The following is a 22666-nucleotide window of genomic DNA, read 5'->3' on the forward strand; positions in this document are numbered from 1 at the left end:
TTCAAGCTCAAACAAAAGAAAGGCTGCAGCTTGAGACCCTTGGGGCTTTCTGCTTGTTTGGCGCGGGGTGGGGGTGGGGGGGGTTGTTTTTTTTTCCTTCAATTCTTTGAAACCTGAATGAATTTTGCTTTTGTAAGCAGAGTAAAAGCGACACAGGAGAGCCTGTTTCCAGGCTTGAGGCTGTCCCTCTTTTTTGCCTTTGCCATCATCAATAAGTTGCTTGTCCTCGGCACATCTATTTAGAAGACTTTCTGTGTGACACAGGGTGGGTGAAAAGCTTCCAAAACCTGCTCTGTAAGATCAGCAAAGAAATCTGTCACTTGACCTTCACAGGGCAGTCAGGAATGTCGAAAATAAAGAAATTAATAGAAAGGAACACAGTCTCAATACCACTTAAAAGAGGAGAAAAGGACACCACCTAACTGGCTGCTCTTCATCGTGAGGTCTTAAAGCAAGCGAACTCACTTCCCTGGACTCCCACTTCTCACCTGTCACACGAGGCTATCTTGGAGGTTCCTCCCAGTCCTAACAAATTAGCTTTGTTTTTTTAAGGTAACTCTACTTAGATCCCTTCATAACTCCAATTTAGGAACTAAATATTAGTAAACAAATATTTACTAAAATGCTCTCAAATGGCACTGAGAGAAGAAAATATATGGTCCTCACTTCAAAAAACTCTCTCTCAAAGAGTTAGTTGGTTTCTCTAGGTATACCCAGAACAGTCAGAATTCTTTGAAATTCCACTTCATCCAAAAAGAAAGACATCTCTCAGACTTTACAAACACAACACAGAATAACTATTTGGATATCAAAAGCTTTTGACATCAGGAGTGAGCATCTTTTATCAGTTCTCTTCTGTTTGGAGAATGAGAGAAAGGACAGCAATCCTTTTGGAAGTGGTTACTTTTCCCTGAGCCTCATTTCTTAAGTCACAGGAAAAAAGTTTTTTCTACATCTCTATTCTCAATGTATTCAAATTGCATCCAAACATTTTTGCAGCTCTCCAAAAGCATTCACTGAGCATCTACTGTCAGGCTAGGATGCAAAATGAGGACTATTTCAACACAGACTATTAAAAGGTCATATTAGTTCCAAGTATTGGGATATTAGTGATTTATTAAGAAATTCACAGAAAAGGTAGAGAGACAAATCAGCTTTTTCATTCACAGTTTATATAATTCCCATTTGTGTTCAGGAGGATCAAACGTCATTTAAGGGTTTGGCCAAAAAACATTTACTGGAGTAGAACTGATTTCAGCTAATAGAAATATGACTTATCGCCACCATCTTTTGACTTTTTATAAGCAGATGATGTAAAGAAAGATATGAAATTGAAGATATGGAGGGGCCACTTTAACCACATGAAAAACAAAAAATATATATTTGGTGTCCAACTATCAGATGGAGAGAAGAGAGGCGGGTGAAAATTCAACACGTTATTAGAGAAGTGGTTAATAATGAAACCAAAACTGGAAAGTGATGCTTGCTTGTTAAGTGAAACAATGAAGTAATTCTACTTGGAAACTCAGAGTGATTTTATAGATGTGTTTAAAATTTATCGTTTACAAAAAGAACTGGGATGCCCAAATATAGACACAACTCTATAATGTTAATGCAAACATGTGCTTTATTTAACTGTAGTAAAAAGAAAAGCCAACAGAAGATAAATGTGCAAAAAACATATTTACATATTATAGAACACCCCACTTATTAAGAGATCACGTTCCTGAAAAACTCAACCACTCAAAATATGGCCAAGACACAAGAAGCCAGAATGGTCTCTACCAGATAGCAATACTCACAGGACTGCGGCTTAGGATCTTATTATGATCCTCTGGTCAATACGGTTGTAATCAACTGGACTGCCCAGACCCTCCACACAATATCAGAAACCCCAGAGCAGAGAGTGGTGGGGACAAGAGACAGGTGCGATTATGTGGGTGAAAAGAGAAAGCTCACTGCCTTACAGCAAAAGTGGAGTAAGAAACAGGCAGTGGGGACCCACCTTACGCCAAAGTAAAGATCCTTACAAACTCAACAACCACCAGGGTGTCACCAGGTTCTTACAAGGTTCAATGACTATTCACAGTGACACCAAGGCATCAAAACGAGCGTCAACTGTCCTCTGAAGATTGAGCAGAGATACCACACAGTGTCATGCAGAGAGGGAGGGACTAAGTCATGAGAAGTGAATTCAAATCTAATTCTACCATTATTATCCAGGCTTCAGGCAAGTCAATCTCTCAGGCACAGCTTTCTTACCACAAAAGTGGGTAATGCCACCGTCCTGCCCATCTCACAGGACTGTCAGGACAATGAAATGAGACCATACGTGAGTGAGTTCTGGGCAAACCATGAGCTCCAGACTCTATCCGCAGAGCAAACTTTAGAAAGATGTTCATTAAAAGTTTTTAAAATTGTTTTAGAATTCTGAACGATGAATGAAGCAAGCTTCTGTAATACAGAAATACAAATAATAAAAGACATCTTCCTCTAACATTTTACGTAAGCTAACATGTAGTCCATGTGAACAAACACAATTTGGAAAACTATCTCTAACCAATCATCAGTTTTTTACAATAACTTTGTTTCAAAGAAAATGCAGCTTTTCTTCCAGGTGAGACACAGGATCTCTGATACACACAGGCTAGAGTCCAACAATTCGAAAGTAAAGTTAAATGGACTGAACTTCTCATCTAATTTCCCTCTATGGGGGATGGACAGCAGGCCAGTAAGCATAATGACAGAGAAATCTCCAGATTAGGGCAGAAATTCGTCAGACATTGCTATTCACGAGCCTTCCCTTGGGCCGGTGACCAGATGCAAGTAACGCACAGAGTGCAGTGGCAGCCTCTGCACGGCTGTGCTCCAGCAGACAGCAAGGTCCACGCTGGAGACTGCTCAGGCCTGCCTGCGAGTTTTCAAGCATTTCCCCTTATCCGCCAGCATGGCCCTGGGCTGGGGGCGCAGAGGGAAACCTGGAAGAGGGCTTACTGTGGTGAGAGAAAGTTCAGTTGCTCAAAGGCATGAATCAGTTCTCAGACAGGGTGGCAGTCTGAGATGCATCACGAATCTGCATTGCATCTCAAGATACTTCCGGTGCGTGAAACCCTCCTACAACGGTGATATGATGACGGACTATCTGCAGAAAGTCCATCACAGTTTGTGAGGGAGCTATCTGGTACACAGCATAATAAAACCCCACCACCAGAAGTAAAGTCTACTGAAAGCATTATTTTGCCAATCGAAGGCTATGACCTAATAGGAAGTGATAAAATCAACTTAGCAGGTTAGAACTGACATTTTCTGTCTAATAAAACAGAATAGAGTAAAACAGAAAAGAAAAGAGAGGGTATCACATGTAGCCATAAAGTAAAGGTAAGTCGTTTCACAAAGCTTTTGTTTCCTTTTACATATATGCATATGTGTGTATATATGTATATGAATGTATGTGCGTGTACATCATATACATTGTGTAGACCAGGAACAAATGTAAAGTGTGTTTGTTACTCTGGACACAGGCAAAACTTTTGAAAGTCACTGACTTAAACAACTATAATTAAACTTCTCAGGCACTGAAAAACTCAAAGCATTCACATCACAGATCTACTGTAGAAGGTTTTCTCCCATTCCAAACAAACATTTATTGGCTCAACTTTCTCAGAAACTAGAGGAAAATTTACCAATTGGGGTTTTTTTTTCAGACCTTTATTAGTTGGAATTGAAACACAACCTTTAAGATTTCTAATCTCGGTTACGTAACTTTCCCCTGGTTACAATGACAGGAGTACACAGACCCACTGGGTAAACTAACAATACCCTAGTGTGCGGCAAGTAACCAAGGTCTGATGATCCAAAGGAACGTCGAAGGAGAGCAATCCCAATCTCTCCAGCTTCCTAAAACACACAAGAACATCCCAAATGCAACAAGCTACCTTAAAAACTGCTCACAAAACAAACAGAACTGGGATCCTAAGAACAAAATAATATTCAGACACTCATACTTAAGGGCAAAGAAGTGGACGTGGAAAGCTAGCAAGGAAAAAAAGGATTTCAACAATCTTTTTATAGTTGGAACAGAGTGTGTTGATTAAACTCTGCAATAAAATTACTTTAAGGTGAAAATCAGACTTCTTTTTCCAGGAATTCAAAGCACTCTATGTACTTTCCATTGGTGAAAAAAAATTATGTAAATAAATAACCACCAGTCAAGATGCCCACAGCAACCAAGACAAGAACAAGCCACAACCACCCACCAAGGTAAACTCACAAATTATCTTTTGTATTCTTTGTAAAAGAATCCCCAGCCACTCAAGACTGAAGCAACATACACCTGCGTCCAGGTAGGAATTCTGGTTTATCTCAAAATGTAATCCAGAAACACCACATATCCAGCTTCTACGTTAGCTGAGCCATTTCTAGTTACAAAGTGAAAGAGAACCTTCAGGAACAGAGGCAAAGGAATTGTAACAACAATAAAATACATTTATTCTTACTTTCTCTTTTTAAAGTTTACTAAGAAAAACAAAAATCAAATGATACACTTTATTGAAATCTCAACTGCTTGTGGTTTTTATTTATAAATGGGCTTTCCTTAAAGAAAGATAAATATACATTAAAGCCAAATCTGCCAATTCACTTGTACCACTGAAAATTAACCAGTGAGCAGATTAGCCTTTATTCTTACTCCACACTTTCTTCAACCATGTACAGAAATGTTATTAAGCTATGTCTTAATGAACAAACCTTAACTCTTATAAGCATACAATTAGTCCTGCAAGGGGCATATACAGGAACATGTCAGAGTCCCAGCAGACTACCATTATTTTATTGATTTAGGAGATGGGATCAAAAAAGTGTTGGTGAAAAGAAGGCAGAATAGAGATGTAAGAAGACTCATCATCTCTTCTCTCCTTAAATCTCGTCCCTGCTTCTTCCCTCCTATCTTACTGCCACTTTCTTCCATTATCTTCCATTCATTACCGCCCCCAACACAGGCTTTTTCGAAAACAGGAGGGCATGAAAATGGCAGGGTAGAGTCACTCTTCATTCCACCAGCCTCAACGAGCGCCTGCTCTAGGGAAGGCTGTGTGGCAGGTCATTCACAAGCCAAGCCATTTTCACGCTGAATCTAGGAGAGGCTCACTCCTCTGAGTGCCTTTTTCAAAGTGTTGCTTTTTATTAAGTCTGCAAGGCAACAGGGGCTCTCAAAACACAAGAATCCACAACCCACACCCAGATCCTGGGAATGAGTCTAATTAAAGGGTGGTATTAAGGGAGGGAATGGAGAACTCTGGCTAACAAATCCCCCGTGAGAGATGGTGTCAGACTCCTGCTTGCCAAAATGTGATGCACAGTGATGGGTTCTAACAAGAACCAAATAAATAGCTGTTGATTTTATGTCTCTGGTGACTAGTCGGTCATCAAATGTCAGCCATAGATGACCCAGAACACCTTGCAATGCTGCATTTAATGGTACAGAGAAAAGGTTCACTACGGTCTAAAGAGGGGAGACTGAGGAGACATCACTGCAATCAGCCTCTGGCTCCCCCAGCCTCACACCACACACATCTCTACCCAGGAACAATGCGTACATTGATTACATGTAAGTTTTCCAATCATGTTTATTATCACAGTGATCACCGTAAATATCTTTAATTAGGAAGATTAGAAATACAAAGCGAAATTACCCACATTTCACAAAACTAGAAACATATAACTATACCTCTGAACATCACAGAAGCTGCTGCTACACTAACAAGTAATTATTAAAACTTCTGACTTCCCTTAATAAAAAGGGCCTAACGCGGAAATCTGTGATTCCGAAGCTGCTTTCCTCGTGTGCCTACATAATCGCTTCGACCAGCACTTCTGTCTCTTTTCAACCTCTATGGACCCTAGATGGCGGGATTCTAGTTCCTAACACTCCAATCTGCACACCAAAACCAGAGCAATTTCCTTCAGTGCTGCTTGACCATGTGTTCATCCCCCTAATATTCACTTATTCTCTGCAAAGCACAAGAAGCTGGATGAGACACAGGCTAGACTTTAAAAAGCTTCAAATCCAGGAGTATGAAGCACATACCCAAGTAGTCTCAAAGCAGAGTACTTGCCCTTAAACCAGAAGTTATTGAGTCCATGACCCCAAAAGGCTCTTAGTGCTTTCAATGCCATTTCTCTTTCCAAAGAATTATACTTGGTTCTCTGTTTCACCACATTTAAGTTTCTCGGCCCAGTTTTCAGTTCTCCCTAACGATCTAATCCTTCCTTGCTTATCAAACCAACTATTATCTTTACTGACAATATCTATTAAGTGAGTTTATTCATGTGATGTGTCATTAATAGTGTCAAGCCATGGGGCTTCCCTGGTGGCACAGTGGTTAAGAATCCACCTGCCAATGCAGGGGACACAGGTTCGAGCCCTGGGCCGGGAAGATCCCACATGCCGTGGAGCAACTAAGCCCATGCACCACAACTACTGAGCCTGCATGCCACAACTATTGAGCCCGTTTGCCACAACTACTGAAGCCCGTGCGCCTAGAGCCTGTGCTCCACAACAAGAGAAGCCACCACAATGAGAAGCCCACGCACCACAACGAAGAGTAGCTCCTGCTCTCTGCAACTAGAGAAAGCCCTTGCACAGCAATGAAGACCCAACGCAATAAATACATAAATAAATAAAATAGTGTCAAGCCACAGCAAGCACCCATTAAATGTTAGCTACTGTTAATACTTATGGTGGGGGGGGGGGGGGGACACAGGTCTTGACTGATTTAGACACGACTTTCAATTTAGTATTTTAATCATTTCAGGATTTGACATAAAAACTGAGGTATAGGCACTTCCTAGGTGGCACAGTGGTTAAGAATCCGTCTGCCCAACATGGCGGTAAGTAAGTAAATAAATAAGTAAATAAGTAAGTAAATAAATAAATAGAATCCGCCTGCCAATGCAGGGGACACGGGTTCGATCCCTGCTCCAGAAAGATCCCACATACCACGGAGCAACTAAGCCCATGAGCCACAACTGTTGAGCCTGCGCTTTAGAGCCCGTGAGCCACAACTATTGTGGGAAGACATTCAGAAGTCTTTCTGAAGCCTTGTAAATGTTACTAAAAGTAATTAAAGTATGTGGGCCGAGTGACTGGATGCAGAATGTCCTGCTAGAGCAGTGGAGGAGCTAAGGGTGCTGGGCGTGGAGACCATGGGGGCATAGGCTACCGTGGAAACAGAATATGGACCCTCTCTGGGGGCGCAGCCCCTTTCTCACTTGCACACCTCATATCACCCTGTTTGGCCCTGCAGGATGGCTGGTTAGCCAGAGACGGGTAAGATTCCTCAGGGGAGGAACAACCTAAGACAGGCACAGTCGCAGAGGGGCCAACAGGGGTGGGGCACAGACCCCTAATCCTTCTGAGAGAGGTCTCCTGCCCCCAGGGCTGCTTTGCTCTCCACGCCCAGCTCAAATCTGCACCCTGCTCAGATCCACACCTGCTCAAATCGAACCCAGGAGGCAAACAAAGATCACTGCCCCAGTCATGTGAGACCTTTGTGTGTTTATTTCAAAGATAGCCTTGTTTATGGGACTAAACTGGAAGTGTTAGACCCTTAGGCTATGCCAAGAACTCAATAAAAGCAACGTGGGATCAATCAGCAAGGCTCTTGATCCTAGAGGTCTTGAGTCCCCCGGTCCCATCTTTCTCTTAAATCTGTGTCTTTAAGCTTGCGGCACCCGTCACTCACCTCGAGTCGCTGAGCTGGTCTCGGCAAACTATTGGGCCCGTTTGCTGCAACTACTGAGGCCCACACGCCTAGAGCCCATGCTCCGCAACAGGAGAAGCCATGGCAATGAGGAGCCCACGCACCACAGCAAAGAGTAGCTGCCGCAACTAGACAAAGCCCGTGTGCAGCAACAAAGACCCAACACAGCCAATAAATAAAAATAAACTTTAAAAAAAAACTGAGGTATAAATTATTTGAAAATTACGTGAAAGAGTGATAGCGTCCATGTGGGCTGCCTAGGTTACACAAGTACTTTAAAAGCAACTATTTCTGTATTGAAAATTCTAGAGACTAGTATACATATTCTATACTAGGATAAAGACATCTTTTGACTCAACTATTGATAGTGAAGAGATTCCCAGGGATAGTACCATTAAATACAACCAGATCCAATCTATAGGCTGATAGAGTATCTATAAAACACACTCATTTATTCAATAAACAAGCTGTACCCGCTAGCTACCCACATGTATGAACAGGCATTATCCTATTTTACAGAAATGAAAACGAGAGCTTAAACAGATTATGTGGCTTGTTTCAGGACACAAAACTAGTGAGTGACAGAAGCAAAAATTTCAGATTTCCTGACCTAGCGCTCTTTGCACCATTCATTCTCTTTTAGCTAAAATTTACTGAACACTTACTACAGGCCAGGCCTGGAGAAACACTGGTTGTCAAAACAGACTAAAAAATCATTTCTGTCTTAGAGGTTAAATTCTAGCTTGAGGAGACAGGCAGTACTGAAAATAAATACAGAAAGTATATGGTATATTAGATGGCGTAAAGTGCTCCAGAGTAAAAAAGAGATAGAAGAGTCAGAATGAAGGTAAGATGTGATAACTTTATTATTATTATTATTTTTTTGGCAGGTGAAAATCCACTTGGAACTTTATTAAGGTCTCAAACTACTCACCTGCATACTTTCCCTTCATTTCTTTCTTTTAAATATTTGCTTTATAAGGAAACATTTTGTGTTTTCTTAGTCTAATAAATATTTATTAAACATCTAATATATTCTGTTCTAAGCACTATAAAATGTTCAGGTAACACGAAGACAAAAAAAGGCAAATTCTCTTCCCTTAGGTGTTCAGAGTTCAATGGGGAACACTGACATTGATCTGACCATGTGATAAGGGATGTCAGTAGAAGTTGTGCCCGATGGAGTCATAGCTTATGTACTGCTATAGGTTTGGAAGACATATATATATATATATTTTTTTTTTTTTTTGAAAGGCAGACTGCCACGTGCAGTGCCTCATTTGGATGTGTCTGGAGTCTTGGAAGCTTGACTACCCTACATTCGCCTACAAATGGACCATGAGAGCTTGTTTGGAGGTTCTAGCAGGGGAGCGCAGCTACTCGTATACCCTTGACCAAAGAACGGTCCTCCTCTATCGGGGAAGGTCGTCCTCTTCGACCGAGCACGCAGCTTCGGGAGGGACGCACATGGAGCGGTGAGGGAGGAAGGGGCCACCTGCCTAGCCAGCCAGATCAGCTGAATCAACCCTGGCGATCAATGGGGTGACAGATGTCGCAGCCAGATTGCCCTCACATCCTGGAAGACATATATGTTTATTTAAAAACATAAGTCCTAAATCTATCATCAAGTGATGGCAGCAAAGACTACTTAGATCATGTGTGACTTTCTATTTGCTGATAAGTAGTGGCAGACATTACCTTGGAAGAGGAAAATTATTCACATCAGTAAATATTTAGGGCTTGGCTTTACGAAAAGATCGACTTCCTATGGGTAGCTTTCTGTAGGGCTGCTGGTGTTTAGCAACCCCAGAGCAGCTGCACCCAAGTCTAGACTCTGGTGTCCTCACTGAGACTATACCCCCATCCTCCACAAAGCAGAGCCCCACAGGAAGGGAATACAGCTGCAGAGGGCAGGATCCTTCTCTTGGAGGCCAACCTTACGATGGGACCAGTGCTGCTCAGCCAATCACACTGCTCCACAGGATGACATGGGAAATGGCGAGACCACACATGTGCCTACTCTCTAAAGACATGGCAATTTTAAATACAGTCCCTGATGATTTTTAAGTCCTGAAAAAAGTGAGAGAGGGAGAGAATCACGTGCACAGCTGGGATTCTAGGTGGAGGGCGAAGTCAAGCTGCACAGCTTGTTCTAACAGCAGCAAGGAGACTGGCCCGACTTAGTGGAGACCAAGGGGAAAGCATAGGGGATGAGATTGGGGAAGCAGTGGGGTGAGGGAGGCGGATCAAGTAGGGCCTCACAGAACACTGAAAAAACGTTAGTTATTAAACTGCCTAAGCAGTGGAGTTACCTGGCCTGACTTCTGTTTGATGTTTTACAGGGTTGCTGAGGCTGCTGTGTTAAGACTTCCTGCCTTGAGGTGGGGGTAGTCGGGGACAACAAGAGTGAAAGCAGGAAAACCGGTTGAGAAAAGACTGCAATAGCACTGAGCTGCCCCTGCTTATCAGGCATGGCATCATCCAACCCACACCTCATCCCTGTTCACTAAGTCAACGTTACTCATGGTCAAAACAGCCAGGATCAAACGCTTGTACAAAGTGTTTCGTACATGCACAGTTTGCTTGGGGCAACAGGAAACAGCAGACTGCCACCAAAACTGTGTTCCCACAGACTGCACGTTCTCTTTTGCTACACTCAGAAAAGTCCAGAGTTGGAAGCACTTGTAAGATTACATTTAGCAGTACAATCCACAAAGTAAGCACACAGTGCTACCTATAACCCATTACACTTCAGTGAGTATTCAGAGAGTACAGTTTGGCACATGCGCCTGGACAAACAGCACTATTAACAGTGTCCCAGGTAAGTTACGTTCACCCAGTCAGCATCCCTTTATTGGGTGCTTAGCCTTGGGGATAAAAAAAGATAAGGAAGACTTGGTCTCTGTCCTAAAAGAATTCACAGTCTAGCTCAAGACACAGAGGGGTAAACAATTAAGTACAACCTGTTGCATGATAAACGCAATTACAGAGGTGTGTAAGAGGTCCAGAAATAACATGGAGAAGAAAGAAATCAGCTCTGCCGTCTGGGGATCAGGGAAGACTTCACAGAGTTTTAAAGTGCGTCCAGAAGGTTAAGCAGGAAGTAATAGGCAGAGGAGGAGACTGGAGCATCCTGACTCGGGGCATGGGAGATGAAAGTTCTGGAGCTGTGAAAGAGCTATGGGTCTGTTTGCTATTTCTGTGGAGTTAAAAGGGAGAGGGGACAGGGAAGTGTCAGATGGAGGAGGGGCTCCAGCTTTGTTAAATGATAAGGACTTCACACCATGCACACTGGGAGCCACAGAAGAATGACCCCATTAGACAGCAGTTCCCCTTTATCCACGGGGGGACAGGTTCCAAGACCCCCAATGGATGCCTGAAACTGAGGATAGTACTGAATTCTGTGTATGCTATGTTTTTTCCTATACATACCTAACTATGATAAAGTTTAATTTATAAATTAGGCATGGTAGGAGATTAACCATAATAACTAATAACAAAATACAACAGTTATGACAATATACTATAATAAAAGTTATGTGGATGTGATCTCTCTCCTTCTCCCTTTCAAAATATCCTATTGAACAAATTTAATGCCTTTCCCATCTTAACTAAGCACTTACCACGCACTGTGGCCGTAACTTTTGCAGTTTGAGGTGTGACAGCAAAACTAGCAGGAATTTCTTCTTCCTTCTTCACAATTTCACAGACAGAAGATTCCTTCTTACCACAGATCTCAGCATGTGATTTTTTCTTTCTAGCCTCAAGTCAAGAAGTTCACCTTTTCACTCAAAGGAAGCACTTTCTGGCTTCTCTTTGTCTTATCTGAATTGTCAATATTATTACTCCTGTGCTTTGGGGCTGCTATTAAGTAAAATGAGGGTGACTAGAACACAAGCACGGCGATACCACAACAGTCGATCTGATAACCTAGACAAGACGGCTACTAAGTGACTAAAGGGCGGGATACTCTGAACAAAGGGATGATTCACGTCCCTGGCAGGACAGGGCAGCATGGTGGGAGATTTCATCATGCTATTCAGAACCATGTACAATTTAAAACTTATGAATTATTTCTGGAATTTTCCATTTAATATTTTCGGATTACAGTTGACCACAGGTAACTGAAACCATGGAAATTGCAACCGTGGATAAGGAGGGACTATGGTATTTGCATTTTAGGAAGATCACTCTGATTACAGTGTAGACTCAAGAATACTCAAGACAAGGGGGAAGATAGCAGGACTAGAAGATCATTAAGAAGGCCAGGTAAGAGCTGATGAGGGCCTGGACCACAGTGAGGGTGGACAAGTGGGTGCAGACACAACAGGCCTTGAGATAAAACTGACAAGATCGGAGCTACCTGAAGTATTTGATAGGAAATACGGTGGTAAAAACAACAACACACACACACGCCATTCGATAGAAAGTGATAGGTAAATTACATGAAAATATAACACTTTCTATGAATGTAATATATAATTATATGAATACAATATGAATTGCTAGAGACATAAAAATTAACCCTAATTAATGTGCAGTGTCTTTTTAAATTATTTTTAAAGTAACTGTTTCAAAAGAACAATTTCAAAAGTTTTCAAAACCCAGTAAAGATATTTCCATGGAAAAGAACACAGGTTATATTAACTATAAGTTAATTTTAAAATTAGTTAATTGAATTTTTAAAAAGAAAGAAAAAGAACACAGGTTACTCACTTCCAAACCCAAGCTCTGACAATAAGTGACTTCCTTCATTACTCTGTAATATTTCCAGTAATCTAAGTGAGTATCTAAGTCTCAAAACAAATCCACAAACTTTTAAAAACAGGTAAATAAAGGAGGGGTATTTTAGATAAAATAACATTTCAATAGAACTTCAAGGCAACGAAACAACGGAGATTCCCAACTTCAAAAGAAAAAAACAATCAAAGGTTAATAAAGGGCAGCCTCGATGAACCAGATAAAATATTAAGTGGTACTCACTGTTTGTCTCTTTCGCAGAAAGCCAACTTCGGTGGAAAGTAAGAAAGAAAACACTACATTCACCGCACTGAGAAAATTCTTCTTATCTCTTTTTAGTAAGGCATCAAGATAAACTACATTTAGCTATTTTTCCAACATACAAAGTGACCCTCAGAATAAATATTACTCGCTTAATCTTACTCTCAAATTTGGGGTGCTGCTTTGACAATATTTGCCAATATCTTTCAGGTTTTTTTTAATGCCATGAAGGAAATGTTCTTAAATCTCATCATGTTAAAGATTTTATGATCAAAAATAAATTACATGTGTTTACATAGAAACAGGGTCTTGACCTTGCTGCTTTTGGTTTGCCACACCATTTTTTCTCCACTGTAACATCTGAGGTTACTGTTAATCTAATTATGCACAAAGATTCTGTTTTCTGCAACTATTTTATTAGGGAGGACATCGGGATGAAATTATCTTAAATACAGCCAACTCCCACACTCCACAATTGATTGTCTAGTGTGTGGATTATTCACTACCCTTGCTGTCCAATAAGGCCATTCTCTGGTCATTTTTGTAGTTCCTGGGAAGGGAGGGAATTGAAATTCAAATGATTCCAATTTTATAATGTTATTAATACACATGGCAACGTCCAGAAGAAGAGAATGAAAGCACTGTTTAAACTGCAGCCTTGCATGTCAATTACCCAATCTGTTGACCTGCCAATACCAGGATCATCAATCATGCCTCTGCCCAGCTGAACACAGAACTGGGGCTCCAACAAAACATGCTCTGCTCAATGAGTGGATACCCCATTATTATTCCTCTTCTTTTGGTTTTAATTGACAAGAGAAGAGTAAGTGAGCAAGATGGGGGAAGCACAGAATAAATACCATTGGTCATTAGTTTCCCTTGAGAACCTTCCACAGTGCTGGAAACCAAGCAGGAGCTCATTAAATAGTGTTTAAATCAATGCACAGCCAGAAGACCATGCAAAACATGAAAATGCTCCAGATGAAGCACCGTTTCATCTAAGCCACTCATTTTACACTTTTTCACAATTATCCTACATTTTCTCTTTAATTCTTCCTTAGATGCCTTATCGCTTCTCCACTGACATATGAACTCCATGACTTCAGGGCCTATGTGCTATATTTCTTGGTATCTCACATGTGAGAATTCCTTCTAAATGCTCTCAAAGGACTTCCCTGGTGGTGCAGCAGCTAAGAACCACCTGCCAATGCAGGAGACACAGGTTCGAGCCCTGGTCTGGGAAGATTCCACATGATGCAGAGCAACTAAGCCCATGTGCCACAACTACTGAGCCTGTGCTCTAGAGCCCGTGAGCCACAACTAATGAACCCACGTGCCACAACTACTGGAGCCCGCACGCCTAGAGCATGTGCTCCGCAACAAGAGAAGCCACTGCAATGAGAAGCCTGCACACTGCAACGAAGAGCAGCCCCTGCTCTCCACAACTACAGAAAGCCCACACACGACAAAGACCTAACACAGCCAACAAATTAAAATAAATTTATAAAAAATAAAATAAATAAATGCTCTCACAACTCTACAGGAAAAGCAACATATTGCCTCATCTACAACTGAATTCTACTTTTTGACTACACAGGCATCTAGCAAAACAGCTCATGATTCACCCCCTTGATTTTATGGCTAATTAAGTCAAAACATCATCTGCTGTTGTAGTGGGTCACATCACACTAAGAATACGAGGACAGGTCACTGCCGTTACTCAATTCATTTTTACCTTCCAGAGTACACCTGTCAATATGAGAGTTTCGAAACTCGCCATGTGCTGGAACAGGAAAAAGCACACAGGTCCTTACTTGGGATTGCTTTGGACATATCAATATGTATCTTCTAGTTACATTTTAGGTTCAGGAATTTTATCCTTAGCTTCCTGAGTATAAGCCGTAACACTAAATAGTAAAGCTATGGGTCTGTGTACTGATGGCTGCCCACAGGGGTAAACCACTTAAACACTTTATTCTGATGTTACTGATAAGCAATCTAGCATGGAAATTCATTATGAAAAGAAATTCTAAAACAAAACTTGAAAGAACTGTTCTATACAATGAACGTGCATCTTATTCAACATACTATCCACACCGAGAGCAGGGATTCAGTGGGCTAACTGTGCAAAGCAATGCGACCTGGAGATGTAGGCAGGGAGGGAGCAGGGCAAGCACTCTGGCCTTGCAGCAGCTGCTAGATGGGAGAGAGAAAGCCTGTAGAACCGGACACCCCATCAGACGGAGATCCCTTGGGGGGTGGGGGCGGGGGAAGAACACAGACAAGACCACTGACTCCAGGCTGACTTGTTAAGCTACACTGCCCTACCTCCGGCTGTCACTACTTGAGGTAGTATATGTATGCAGAGGAGAAGATGGAGAGCAGGTTTTTAGCACCCTGTGAATATCAAAAAAATGTTAATATAAAGTTAGGGTTTGCGGAGCAGGCTGAAAGGAAAGTGGATTCGGATGCGTGTGGTCTAGGCAGACAGATAGAAGTGAAAGATGCTATACAATCCCCATCAGACTAATACGTCTTCAATGCATATTTATTTGCAAACAAATCCTAATATGGCCATTGGGCATTCTTAGCACTGACTGATAATCCTCGTTAGACCTTTAGCTTATTGATGATCCAAAAAAAAAAAAAAAACCAAAAAACTACAACAAAACTCCAATCCTGTATAACTTTTCTGAAAGATTTTCCCTCTTATGATCTGCAAGTGTAAACAAATGTCACTCTGTACTTCTCCAAAGAAAAGAATTATGTGGAATAAAGATCAACTGTTACAATGCCCCTGAGGCAACATATCAAAGTTGGAGCCAATTTTCTTTTGTAAGTCAAATGTGAAAACAGAATCTTCTAAGACCACGAATTCTGATCTATAGGCAGATTTTTAAGGACTTCCCCCTAACTGCACATGTCAAAATTGATAATATTATCCATGTCCAACTATTTCTAAGAACCATACAAAATTTACACACTGTATTATGCTACCATTTATCTTCATGAGGTTACTGTATCCCCTATAACAGTAAGGAATAAAGGGCACACTCTTTTGTATTGTTACATAAACAAGTCTTCCCTCTACAAATCACCCCTAGGCTTTACAATGGCTTCTTTATTTTTCACAAGTCAAGTGTAGGGTACTTGCTTCATTTCCCAACTAAAACTAATCCATGCAAATTCAGTCTCTTTCCCTTTACTCTTAATTTAGACGGAGCATCTATGATGGAAATCCTAAAGCCACGTGCTCACATGTACACAATCGTTAACAGAAATGTGACGGCGACTGATTAAAAACAAAACAAGTCATAAAAAAGCAACCTCTGTCAAAGGCCAAAGGAATTAAAACTACACCCTCTCACAACCACAGCACTACTGTATCCACCCTTCGAACATTACAACCCACCCATTTACCAAAACCACAGCTTATTCCTGATTTAGAAAAGTAAAGTTCGTGGACTTACTAAACTACACAACTCCAGCCAGAAAGCGCATGTGCCTTTTCTACTCCTGGCAATTATACAGCATCTGAGCTAGAAACCTGCATATTTCAGCTCGGTATCAGCAGACCACTGTGGACCACCTTCTTGACATAATAAACAACGGACATCTTCAAAGAGCATTAACTAGTCCCTCTTGTGCCATAGTTTAACAGACAAGAGCAAATGGCTTAACCCACATTATCCATGAAGAGGAGTGTGTTTAATTCTCAGTCCGTGGAATATCATCACTGTCCCCATGAGCATATATTTAAGGTAGCTGATTCTCTCACATTTCAGTAGTTTTATTTCCCAAAAGAAGGGGAAGGGCAGTTCCCTGAAAGGTTTTAGCAAGGTTTCTCTTGGCACGGGAAGAATGTGATAAACAGGGAAAACACAATCACGCGGAAGGTCTGGACGAGGTTCCTTTGTAAGCCTTAAATAGCGCTCCCCCACTGGGCTGTGCCACAGCTCTGAATGCAGAAACCATTTTACAGCCTAACAATTCAGTCTCTCCAGTAAACATTCTGAGAGGAAGACCTCAGAAACTCGAAACATAAAACAGGGATATGTTTAAGGAATATTGAAATATTTCCCTCTTTTCCGTCAGGACTAATTTTTTTTTCACCTGGAAGAAGGCAAAACATGCTAAACCTGAGAACAGAGACCAGCATTGGTCTGAAAAGGAACTTGAAAGAAATTCAAAACCTCCTTTTGGCCATGATATAAGGGCCAGTGCTTCATGTGTTCATTTCCTTGATGTTGCCCCAAACACCTGTTTAATTCAAGCATCTGTGTAATTCATCAGTCTTCTTAAAGAAATATGCACAAAGTCTATCCACAATTTCCAAAGTTTTCTCAGTGCACTGTTTCAGAAAAGAGCTCCATGTCCTAACTTTCAATTGTAAAGAGTAAAAATTCCTCCCAGGATGGTGGTTTATCACTGAACTTTGCACAAGTCACATGAGCATGCAGATATGAAGGGCGTGGGGGGGGGGGAGTGCTGAGGACACATAACAGCTATTTTATCCTTCTTAGAAGGACACAATCTCAGGCTGAATCTAGTTGAAGGAGCATTTTTATTTTAGACATGTAAACAAATGAGTGACAGTGAATTCCAATACAAAAACACACAAAAACTCCTAATGGGGCCAAAAGTTGTGAAATGGAAATCAGTGATAGAAACAAAGAAGTCCACATAGCGAACTCCTAAAACGGTTTAAATAGAAAAAAGTCAAGTCACCTTTTCTGGGCTGGGTTCTGTAGGTCCAGTTTTCATCATCTGCTTCCACCTGCTGCCCACAAACTGAGAGCTCTCCATCACTGCGGAACAGCCTCTTTGTCTGCCTGGACAAGGAGGAGAAATTTATCCAACTCACAGCACGTGAGAGGGAACCTGGGTTTGACTTGAGTCTGAAGGAACCTGAAGAGCCTTCCTTTTTCATCTTCTTTCACACTGAAATCAACTACAGACAAAGGACAGTCCAGCCAACAAAAAGCTCGTTTTTTAAAATTGTTTCAGTGCCTTTCACCGAACCTGCTCCTTCCTACTTATTCAGACAATATTGAGAGTCAGGCAGGGCATTCTGCAGAGAGATCGCTTCCGTGTCACCCAATTACAGAGAAGGAAAATGAGAGGTTAGGAAACAAACAAAAAATGTTTTGTTTTTACCCCAGCCGCATTGTGGTACTTGGTTTCTACATCAAGAATATCCAGTCTCCCCCCGCCCCCCCCCCCAAAAAAAAGAAAATAAAAATAACTAAGTATAATTTTAAAAATGAAGCACGGTGTTCATCTCAGGAACGCTTGTCAGGACTTGGCGAAGAGCAGGACCAAGGCACTCCGACTCTTTGGTGTGTACCTAGCATCCCGTACAGCAATCCTATTCCTCTCCCAGGCATCTTTGCCCACAAGGGTAGAAAACCAGCCGTCTGTTGCAGACAGAAGGAACTCCTCACGCTGGAGAAAAAGATTCAGCATCCACCCAGGCGCCTAGTTTAAAGTTCACCCGCACAGGTGACTTGGGAGAAATCAAAGAGTTCAGCTCACTTGCCCCAACTCAGCACGGAATCGTAAACCGCCCACTTGCCCTCTTTCCTGTCTGTGAAGCGCTCAGGAGACACAGGACTCCACAAACAATAAAACAGGCTGTGTGGCTATTGCTTGGATTACAGAGTAAGCACTCCCGTGAAAGGCGATAGGCTTTCCCGACACTGAAGCCACCTCATTGGAGACAGAAAACCCCGCCTCCCCGCAGTCAATACTTCAGAGGCCGCTCAAACTTCCGAACTCCAGCAAAACTAGGGAAACGCAAGTCTGTGCAGAATACAGACTTCTGGACATTAAAAAAAACAAAAACAAAAAAAAACTTGATTAATTATCATCAGATCACACTTCTGGAAGTGGGATTCTGAGAAGGAGCTTTCAAAGGTTATGTACTTATATACGCATCCAGCATTCCTAAGTGGATTTAGGAACGTCATCATCTAAGGAAATATACTTCCAAAGGGAATAAAACTGACCCGGCTACTAGGTTACTCCCAGCTTTCAGCGAAGGTGAAATGCAGCCGTTCTTACACCTGTCACTGCCTCTCCCATCTTCCACCAGCAGCCAGAGCGCGGGCCTGCTGAGCCACTTCTGCTTCCCCACCAGCAGCCGGGAGGGTGTGGGGGGGGGGGGGGGTCATCCCTCTCTGGCTTTGAACGATCATCCCATCACGGAGAACCATAATCTGAGAGCTAGCTAGTAGCAATTAGCGGCAGACTCTAGCCCGTTATGAATCCTTAATCAGAGCATGCAGAATACCTTCAGCCACATGTTGGAATGCCTTTCACCCAAGGCCAACATAACTCCTTGGTCCTAGGGGTGTAAAGAATTTCTGCAACTTTCCATCATAGAGACTTGGGTCAGTATCCTTCCCCAAAGTGTCATTCAGAGGAAGGACGAGCAGATATCTGGGTTCATCTCACTCTCCTGTACTCAGCATTGAGCAACTATATTAAAGCTAACAAACTGTAATAGAAAATAAACTTTGATTAAAAATAATAAAAGCAGGGTTTTGCATCATACATCTCCTGCAATTCACTGAGATTGTAAGAAAAAGGCTCTGCACACTTACAGGACTGGAATATTTACAGAAGAAAAACAGAGAGCAGCTGCCAAGTGTTCCTTGGATGGACAGCTCACACTACCACGACAGAGAACAGGCACCAGGACTAAAGGGCAAAGCTACTGAACAGTCCAGGTAGCAAAAATATGGACTTGGTATAAAAGCTCAAAGTGTCCTCAAGAAATCATGTAGTTTAAACCCCTCAATTTACTGATGGAGAAATTCAGGTCCAGAGAACGTATGTGACACACCCATGTCACACAGAGGAGTGAGACCTCTACTTTGATCACTATTATAAGAGCAAAAAATGATTATTTTTTTACATACAGCACCAATGGCTAACATCAAAGTTCAAATATCCAATATTCTTTCTGAGTCAAAGACTTTGAGAAACTCAAAATATATGTTAAAAAAATAAAAATAAAAAAAGCCCATCGTGCCAGAAAATACAAAACATCCCAGATGCTGCTTACCATTTCAGAGGTTCATGGGACCCCTTGACATCCAAGTATGCATTCTCTAAGGATCCACGGACCCCAAACAGGGAACACAGTGGTCTCCCCACTGATGTCTGCCTCCAGCAGTTACGGCTTTAATTTAGAAACATCTAAGCCCTGAGATAAACTGTGTGCCTCATATTCAGGAAGTGCTGCTGAACGTCTTTCCCAGCGCAGCCTCCTCGGTATATGCACACATACACATACACATACAACAGCATGGTGAGCTGGGTTAGCAGTAATGCGCATGCTTTCCTCCGGTGCCTCCTATTCCTACACACGTCTGGGAGAGAGCGGATGGGAGGGGCTGGAGGAATATTCACTGCCAAGCAACCAAGAAGGAAAACTGGTCCATTCAGGGACTAGACTTATGACTCTCCCTAAGAGTAAATACACACTTATGCTGGACTTCCCACTATTCACAAGACTGGTGGATATGTTTGCATATGACCAATCCTCCACTTATTAGCTATTCTGCGTTGATTATTAATGTCTTCACTTATGTAAAAGAAGGTCAAATAAATTAACTACTTTTATAACTGGACAAGAGTTCCCCTATGACCTAGATGAAATATAATGACTTGGAGGGCTGGGATAGGGAGGGTGGGAGGGAGTCGCAGGAGGGAGGGGATATGGGGATATATGTATAAATACAGCTGATTCACTTTGCTGTACAGCAGAAACTGGCACAACAGTGTAAAGCACTTACACTCCAATAAAGAGCTTAAAAAAATATAATGACAAATCAATTTTGGAGGAAATATTTGTATTTTAACTATCCATGTTAGATATGTACTGCAATTAGCTTAGAAAAACATAAGTGACCTACTTAAGAAGCTATTATATTCATTCCAACTATATTTATGCAGCAACCATGACGAACCACACCCTTGAAGTATCTGGACTATCAACCCAAGAGCCATACAAATCTGCCCCTGCCCCCAGCATCGGGATCATGGCTACTTTGTGCCACGCACATCACATATACTACTGCTAATCTTCATAATAACCCTGCAGTGGAGAATCCCTACTTTGAGATTATAACCTCTTTCTTCAAATATTAGATTCTGCTGTAATCTTCAATGTAACAAAACATCTTAATTTAGCCACTTTTTTTCCCCAAGAAAATCTACAACAGAATACACTCTTCCCGGACCTTTTAAACAGACATGCCGAACAGATTTTACCCACACTTCCTTACTGTGCAGTGCTTTCCCATCTCCCCCCTCACTGTCAGGCTGTCAAAGTGAAACTTCTGTTGTCATCACACGTGCCAATAACTGCTCCCTTCCTACCATTTTGCCCCTGCTGAGCTTCAGGCATCAGGAAATCAAATAAATAATCTTGGTTAAATGATATGCTTCATGGGCGACACGAGCGTTCACGGAGTGAAATACGTCACAGCTGCCTCCTGGCCAGCACCCTTGTCCTTTTACTGTGAGATGGAAGCCCAAGGGTTGACATGGCTGGGGGAGAAGCCTCTGGATAACAACCCCAGGTCGACCTATACCGGGTTTATGATTTATTGCCTCTTTTATATGAAGTTCTTAGCACTTGAGGGTGGTGAGAAACGTACGCAACATTAGTGACAAAAAGATAAAAAATTATTCTATGTTAGTTCAGGAATGGTTTAAGTTAATAAATGAAAGAAAAGTTAACTATAAAAACTGGGATGCACCAGAATATATTACTAAAGGAAATTCTAGAATCACCTTCTTTGAGAATTCCTGAGTCAAGTACCCATTAATTTGAAAGATTTATTTATATTTCCACCAAGAGTCAAAGGGATAGACTGAATATGTTTGGAAAGTCCTTGCCAAAAGACACTATTTCATGTTTCGATATATACCGACATCCTTAAAGAGGAGTTAAGTTCAAATGGAAGTTTCTGACTTAATAAAAATTGTTAAATATGACAGGATATAGGATTAGACAAACCTCTCGACTCAATCAGGCATGCAATTGCTCCCCTTGCCATCTGTGTAAAATGCCAGCCAAGAGTGGGAACTAATTTCAAGTGCCATCAGTTTTTTCACCTCAAAGGAGCATTATGGCTTTTAATTTCCACGTGTACCTTTTCTGCCCTGACCCTCTGCTACAGAGTCTAAGCTCGGACTGCTCGCCGCATGGCAGGCCAATAATCAAGAGATGAGTTGTTGGGGCAAGGAATAATGACTTTATTCGGAAAGCCAGCAAACCAAGGAGATGGTGGGCTCGTCCCCCAAAGAACCAAGTTGCCTGAGTTAGAATTCAGGCTCCTTTTATACTAAAAGGGGAGGGAGTAAAGTCAGACACTTTCTGGTTCCCATCAGCCTCCGGAGGGGATGTGTCAATTTCATCCTCTCTGCAGTCATTCACAGGTGGACCTGGTCAGGATGTTTCTTGCGAGCTCAACAAAGGTATTTTAGCTTAATGGTCATTACCTGAGAAGCAGGGTTCCCAGAGATGGGCCATTATGTATAATTTAAGCTTATAAACAACAGCCCTTTAGTGATTAACTTGTAACAGCATACAAAAGGTTCTTCCCTATTACACCTCCCCTTCAAACCTGGAAGGACAAATACCAGAGGCAGAACCCTGATGTCAGAAACCGAGAGAGACCAGTCCTATATGGCCAGAGTTGCTGGCTTGGCTGGAGTGGGGCACACAAACAGAAGGCTTATGTACAGACAAATGTGGGAAAAAAAAAAATACACCACACGCAACGAGGAAAGTCACTCTGAACTGTGTCTTGTTCTAAAGCAGCCCTGACCAGGTAGGAGCAGTGAAGTGTGTATCCTATCAGATTACCCCATGAGTCACCCAGACGACC

General features: G+C 41.9%; 1 protein-coding gene across 5 annotated transcripts in view; it reads right to left on the reverse strand.

Moving 5' to 3' along the window:
• The window catches only part of NHSL1 (NHS like 1), a 241442-nt gene that overhangs the window by 114210 nt on the left and 104566 nt on the right, over positions 1-22666 (reverse strand). The window contains exon 1 of one of the 5 annotated variants that reach the window (XM_057738199.1): positions 17490-17727. The exons of 3 other annotated variants lie outside the window; for them this stretch is intronic. In XM_057738199.1, coding sequence (XP_057594182.1) covers positions 17490-17691 — 202 coding nt within the window. In that variant the 5' untranslated portion in view covers positions 17692-17727. Of the gene's footprint in view, positions 1-17489; positions 17728-22666 lie in introns of those variants that run through there. One more of the 5 variants, XM_057738201.1, reaches the window with a different exon arrangement.

This window comes from Hippopotamus amphibius, chromosome 6 (assembly GCF_030028045.1).
Source record: "Hippopotamus amphibius kiboko isolate mHipAmp2 chromosome 6, mHipAmp2.hap2, whole genome shotgun sequence".
Lineage (NCBI taxonomy): Eukaryota > Metazoa > Chordata > Mammalia > Artiodactyla > Hippopotamidae > Hippopotamus > Hippopotamus amphibius.